Source organism: Pelmatolapia mariae, linkage group LG18 (assembly GCF_036321145.2).
Source record: "Pelmatolapia mariae isolate MD_Pm_ZW linkage group LG18, Pm_UMD_F_2, whole genome shotgun sequence".
In the NCBI taxonomy this organism is placed as follows: domain Eukaryota; kingdom Metazoa; phylum Chordata; class Actinopteri; order Cichliformes; family Cichlidae; genus Pelmatolapia; species Pelmatolapia mariae.
In genome coordinates, this window is record NC_086243.1 from 22,755,507 (window position 1) to 22,762,257 (window position 6,751).

Genomic DNA, 6,751 nt, shown 5'->3' on the forward strand with positions numbered 1-6,751 from the left:
GGCTCATGTGATCAGGTAGAGGATCATTAGGGGGTCAATTGTCCCTCTTGGTGGGTTACTCCCACAGAGCTTAAATCTGGGACTCTCCACCATTTGACCCTAGAACTGAAGAAGCTTCTTGGATGAGAGGTGAAACGTCTTCAAGCAACTTAAAGAAGTCCAGACGCTTTTCTTTCCAAGCTCCTTAGACTTCTTCACTTTTATTCAGTACATGGGGATCTGCCAGGCCTGGAAGCCACCGCCAGTCCCCTTTGAGGCCTTCCCCAAACCGCAGCTTCATTCATGTCCAAGCCATTCACCTCTATCTACTAAAATGCTGTCAAACCTCAAATAAGGACGTGGGCCCAGCGAGTGAAATGCAGAGTTAAACTTCTTTACACTGGCAGAAAGGAGGGTTTCACTGGTCCAGAACACAAAAGTGGGCTGTATGTGGCCCGCAATCTAAAATGAATATGACATCCATGCTCTAATGCATTGAGTAGCATTATTGGCATAACTGGTCCTTTAAGCTTTTAGCTCCATACTCTGGACTTCCAGCTACACAGCAGGTTGGTCTTCAGATGAATGAATTGGTCACCATGGAACTGTAACCTAAAAAAATATATTTTGTTGTAAGCCTAACCTTAAAGCAGTCACTAGGTTTTAATCATTGCTAATTATATTTCTGTAAGTTTATGGGATGTCACCGCAGCATGAGCTTATTCAGAACTTGTGCAATTTGGACTTGAATGAACTGAAGAATTTCTAGCAGCAGACACCTTCACCCACCACAACCGTTAAGTTTAATCTCTGATTTAATGATACTTAACGATGTCTGTTTTAGCTGTTGTTTGGAATTGGGTTAAATCAAGTGAGCATGTCCTAGCCTAAATCATTACCTAACCCATAATCTTCATGCATTAGCAGAACGCTAGCATTTTAAAGCAGCGGTCCCCAACCTTTTTTGCGCCACGGACCGGTTTATGCCTGACAATATTTTCACGGACCGGCCTTTAAGGTGTCGCGGATAAATACAACAAAATAAAACTAGTACCGGTACCGAAAAAAAGAAGATTTATTCATAACACAACACACGTGAAAAGACCCAGGAAAACCGAGTTAACGATAAAAACGATAACAAAATAACGCTGAAAACCGATAAAAACCCTGAAAACCATACATTTCACACCTGAGCTTCAACTCTCGCGGCCCGGTACCAAACGACTCACGGACCGGTACCGGTCCGAGGCCCGGGGGTTGGGGACCGCTGTTTTAAAGGACTTACCTTTCCTGTAAGAAAAACAGGGCATTTGTGATTAACTCACACATATTATGGATATTCTACTTGCCCAAACTAAGATACAATGTTGGCAGTTAGCTCCATTAACTCCATCCATGACGGCTAGCTCAGGTGCAACTAGCTTCTATACTATGGGTGTCACAGGAAGTGGAAGGGTTTGCCATCATTAGCCTCATCATTTCCTGTCTGCATTCCTGTTTCTCTGACAATAGAAGCAAAATGAAAAGAAAAACACTGCCTTTAACCTCAAAAACATTCATCAGGGGTCTTGCAGGGTTGCTTACTACCATTCAAACATATATTTATGGTAATTATATTTGGACATAAACAGTTTATTGTTGCACATGTTGCAGCAATAAGCTGTTTCTATAATGGGGCACAAACCGGTGAAAGCCTAACACTGTTTGCCAGCTGTCACAATACACCCCTGCATGTTCACTGCAACAGCTGGGGACTGATGCATGGAAATTATGTGTATAATCACGGAGTAAGCATCACAGTATTTGGAATAGATTGACTCTGTGTTTTGCTTCTTCTCTTTTTCTATGTTTAGCTGCCAAGCAGATGTGTCTGTGACCGCAGTGTAAACAACAATTATCTAGAAATTAAATTCAAGTGATTTTTTTTCTTTATTTAGAACTTTACAAAATCTAAACAAATGAAGCTCTGTGAGGATTAAAGTTACAGAAAACCACTGAAACTAACTTTAAATACACTCAGGTAAAAGGGAATGTACAACAGAGAGAAAATCCTGCCCACTAATTTAAATTCAAAGTAACCTAACTCTACCACACATCTATACAAACGCCTCTTTTCGACAAACATACAAACATAACACACAATGCTATACGTGGCATGGCACTCTTTTATTGTTCCTACTTTATAAGACCAGACTAAAACTAGGAAGCCTTCACCTTGTTTGAGAGAATGAGATGGATTATTTAAAAGCTGCATTGTTTTATGATTGATCTGAAGCTTTGTGAGGCCTTGAGGCTTCTGTCGAAGGTTGTGGTCGAGGAAAATTAGAGACTGCAGAGTGAGCTGCATTGCCTGGCAGGTGTTGGTTCTGAGACTGATTTATTTTAAAATCTATTTGTACTGGTTCATGACGCCCCTGAGGAAATCTTCGAAGCGTGGAACAGCAAGCTGTGGACCAGCAGCCTCCTTGGTTGGCTCATCTGCAGCGGCGGCTGCGGCAGCGGGCTTAGCACGACGCAGGCGGCAGTTGTAGTCGTATTCAGGATCGCAATCTGGATCAGGCAGGATTATGCCATCCTCACTTGATTTCATGGCCTTGGCACCAGAGGGTGGAGCAAACTTGTGACAGTTGGGGTCAAATGGATGGCAGAAGAGCTTGGCTGGAGTCATGACGTCAGCCTTGGCCTCACGACTACTCTCGACTGGGATGCAGTCTTTGTCATAATGCACATAGCAGTCGTAGCCCTCCTTGGTCTTGCCACGGACACCAAGTTTGTAGCGTACCTGGTTGATTGATTGATTGATTGATTCATGTGTTTTTGGTTCAAAACAGATGCAAAGCAGACCGTGAAAGCATTATTCAACGTCAATATCATTTTACTACATTATTAAGCAGACCAAATGTTAAAGAAAAGATGAATTAAAGAATTATTCAGTGAGAAGGATTACACTAGATTAGATGAAATGACAGAAAAATTCAAGCCTGTTTACAGGACTTCAGATTCAGACCTGGTGCTCTGGTAGCTGTGGAGGGGGTTTGCGCAGAGCGGCAGCAGCTGCCAGTATGCAGTATGGGTCGTAGCGAGGGTCACAGGACAGAGGAGCAGCAGGATGTGCAGGCTGATTCATGGGGGCGTACTCCACCACAGGCTTGGTCAGGCTGGCCAGCCTGGTAGCAGACAGGGGGTTGCAGCCTGCATCAAACAGGGGGTTGCAGTGTTGCTCCTTAGCAGCCAGAGGAGCGGGAGCGTTGGTTGCACACAGAGGATCCACAGCTGGGTCACAGCTGGGTTGCATCAAGTGGTAGAAGCCAGTAGGAGATTTCTGGACCAGGGAAGCCATGCAGTAGGGATCCTTTGGGTTGCATTTGAGGGCAGCATACGATGGAGCTGGACCTTGGGCTGGACGGTATCCATAGGCTGCTCTCAGGTGGTACTGCAGACACTCTACATCTTCAGGTTGGCAGATTCTGAGCAATTCAGCCCTCTGCTCAGCACCCAGGAAGGGCTCCAGGACAGGAGCGTAGTAGTAGAAACCAGTTTGGCTCTTCATTGGCACTGGGGTATAGATAGGCGCTGGCACTTTGGCTGGAGCTGAAGGTGGCTCAGGGGCTGCAGATTTGCTGGTAACAGGGAACATGCAGTAGGGGTCAGTATAGGGGTTGCATAGCCTGACATCAGCAGACTTGATGGGGGCAGGCATCGCCACAGCCGCCTTTGGTTTGCTAGTTAACTCGGCGATGCACTCCGGATCTTCAGACTCGGCACAGGTCTTGTAGATTTCGCTGAGGTGGTTGAGGTAGTGGTTAAAAGTTGGTCCCTCCTCTGACCTGTGCTTGTTCTGCAGGTAGGCCACATACAGACGATCCAGGTCCTCAACCTGAAGATATTTGGAAAGGGGAAAAACAAGTTAACCTCCTCAAATCCAAAAATCAAATCAAATGATATAGAGGCCATAGAGAGTAAAAGTAAAAAAAAGAGGAACTCCAAAGATAAATGTGCACAAATCCTCTGTTGAGAAAAACATTTACTTTTTCACTTTTGTGTAAACCACAGAGCTTTCACGGGTACTACACACTGAACACATTACGAGGTTAATAGCTTATTAAAATCTGTTCTATAAAAATATCTGGGCAAATTTATTTCTCTGAACTGCATAAATAAGGAATCTGTTAAAACTAAAAAGGTGGCTGAACCTTTCTGTTTCCTGCATTAAACGTGGCATATTTAATTTTAAAAAGGAAAGAAACTCTCCTCAAAGTGCAGAGTAGTGACGCAAATTGTTGCCTCAATTTTTAAAGGAAAAACAAGCACAGTTTCATAATCGTGACTGGGAGAATCTGAATAATTAATGTGAAACAAGCTCCACTCACTCCCTCCTGGTTGTGGCTGTCCATGAAGTATTTGTACCATCCCCAGAAGTCAGGCACGCGTTTGAACTGGGGCACAGCCACGACGGGGATGTTCCTTCTGTCACGAACCAGCTTTTTTAGGTTGGTCATTGCCTCGGCTTTCACATCATCAGACATGGCGGCCACTGAAGGGAAGGAAGAAGAGAAAACATACAGGAGTGTAGTTAAACTATATATATCATTTACTGCTTGTTATGAAGAAAGGTTCCATGATCTTTTTTGATTTTTTTTTTTTTAGAAATTATTAACACACATACATAGGTATAGATATATATATCTATATATGTATAATATGTATAGATATATAGTTGTATATGTTGTATATGTATTGATAGATTATACATCTATATATCTATCAATGTATAGATAGATAGATAGATAGATAGATAGATAGATAGATACATATATACATTGATAGAGATATAGATATATATAGATAGATAGATATAGATAGATATATATAGATAGATAGATATAGATAGATAGATATAGATAGATATGCATAGGTTGGTGCAAAAGATCAAAACATTAGCCACAGTTTTCTTTGTTAAGTAGGCTGAATTAGAGACTTTAGGTCCAGTGGAGATGTTATAAACCAATTACAGGACAGTAGAACTCATTGATGTCAAACTAGAGCCACAGGAATGTTTAATGTAAAATAAAAACGCCAAATCTGTATTTGCAGAGGACATCAGTGCACAAAAGTCTGATGAACTGACTGCTGACCTTGATTAAACTACATCTATAATTGAAACGGTAAATCCTGTTGGCAGCGAAGGATGCAGTTTGTTATAGTTAAGAGGTACAGTCCATAGATGGGTGAAAAAGAGAGATCACCCTGCTCCCCTCAGCTGTAGGTGAAGGAGAGCTTGAGCTGTGAATCTATTGTGCAGAGAGGGGGCAGAGCTTTTTCACACTTTGTTTTAAATAGTCATTTCAAGAACAACACAGTGACAGTGATTGTGTTTAAAAGCTCCAAAAGTTAAAAATACACTAAACACAGTTATTATTTCTGAAACCATCGTTATAAACGTCTGTCTTTGGATTAAGGTGCTGTCCAAGTACCAAAGAATGCACTCAGTGTCCCGGTGCCAGGCAGCACAGGAGACCCACAGAGATGCCAACAGGGCAGAATATATTAGAAGGACCTTCACTAATTTTAATTATGTTCCTATAGAACATAATTATATATACTACTATATAGGCCATCACACAACTAACAGTGAGCAGGTCCCTTTCCACTGGTAAAGACCAGGTGAAGCATTTTTATCGTAATATATATATATAAGCTGTATTAAGTTTAAAGCAAACCAAAAATTTTCTACTGCTCGAACTTCACACTGAAGCTTTAATCTGGGAAAGCATGGGCTGGCTTTTACAATCACCAGAAATACATCTCTATAGAAGGCTGCTGCTGTGACTGGCTGCAACTCCATAAGATAGCCTAGAAGCTCTTTTATATTTAATTTGTGTGAATTGCATCATATTGTTGTTAAATCAGGTTCATCAAACTTTATCTCAAAGGAGAAATTTTCATCAACAATAAAAATGTCATAATTTTAATTGGCCCAACTATTTCTATTATAAGTAGATTAATCTCTTAATCTCTTGGTCTGTTAATTATCGTGTATCATAGGCTGACGTAGTTCTCATAGAGCACTTTAGCTTCTTACTTTAATCCATTATCACAATCCTGTTTCTCTTGACTAATTGTTTTATCTCCAAACTAGATCTCCTCAGACTTTGTGTTTTATTGTGAACCAACATGTAAGTTATTTGGTGCTAATTGGCAGAATGGAAAGAAAAGGTAGCTACGTGGAGCATTTATCTCCCTATAAATAGCAGCGTTTAAGGTTTCTGCAGTTGGTTTTTAGGTTTTTGAGGTTGTTTTGCCCCACGTTGCCACATCATACGTCCTCACCTTCCTCCTGCTTGTGCTGCTCCACTGGAACGGCCCCCAGAAAATCTGTAAAACACAAGCAGCAGCCACATTAGCAGCAGCAGAGACGTTCACTGATTAGGAACAGATGTTCCGCTTTACCACAACATCAGGGAAAACGCTGACCCACTAATAAGCCCCCGGGTGAAACACGGCAGGTGCTGGAGCACCAGGCAACATCCTGCAGATTAAATGCCCCCCCCCCCCAACGCCAAGCCCCCACCCAGCCCCTAACTTGTATCGTATAGCTTTGAACCAGCCCAGTGAAATTAATGCAGGTACTGGGGGCCTCCTTAAAGTTTACCTGTAAAACTACAAAGTCAGGCCTCACACAAACTAATTACAGATACACTGTAAAAATGTCTGGTGGGAGGGGAAGGACGTCTCCGGGTCTCTTCTGCTCCTGCTGAGGTTTACAACTACA

The 6,751-nt window shown here is 42.1% G+C and overlaps 1 protein-coding gene across 1 annotated transcript; it reads right to left on the reverse strand.

The window, feature by feature from the left end:
* Nucleotides 1-2,368: 2,368 nt before the first annotated feature.
* Nucleotides 2,369-6,327, reverse strand: and2 (actinodin2). Its single transcript, XM_063460888.1, has 4 exons — nt 6,310-6,327; nt 4,350-4,513; nt 2,987-3,856; nt 2,369-2,761 (listed from the first exon to the last, which is right to left on the reverse strand). The coding sequence occupies exons 2-4, from the start codon at nt 4,503-4,505 to the stop codon at nt 2,369-2,371; spliced, it is 1,419 nt and encodes a 472-aa protein (XP_063316958.1). The 5' UTR covers nt 4,506-4,513; nt 6,310-6,327.
* Nucleotides 6,328-6,751: the final 424 nt, after the last annotated feature.

Bases quoted from the DNA above. Each gene is read 5' to 3' on its own strand.
- and2 (XM_063460888.1), bottom strand. From the start codon at position 4,505: ATGTCTGATGATGTGAAAGCCGAGGCAATGACCAACCTAAAAAAGCTG. The intron at 3,857-4,349 runs GTGAGTGGAGCT...AAATATCTTCAG, and splicing joins ACAGCCACAACCAGGAGGGA to GTTGAGGACCTGGATCGTCT. The intron at 2,762-2,986 runs GTCTGAATCTGA...TCAATCAACCAG, and splicing joins CACAGCTACCAGAGCACCAG to GTACGCTACAAACTTGGTGT.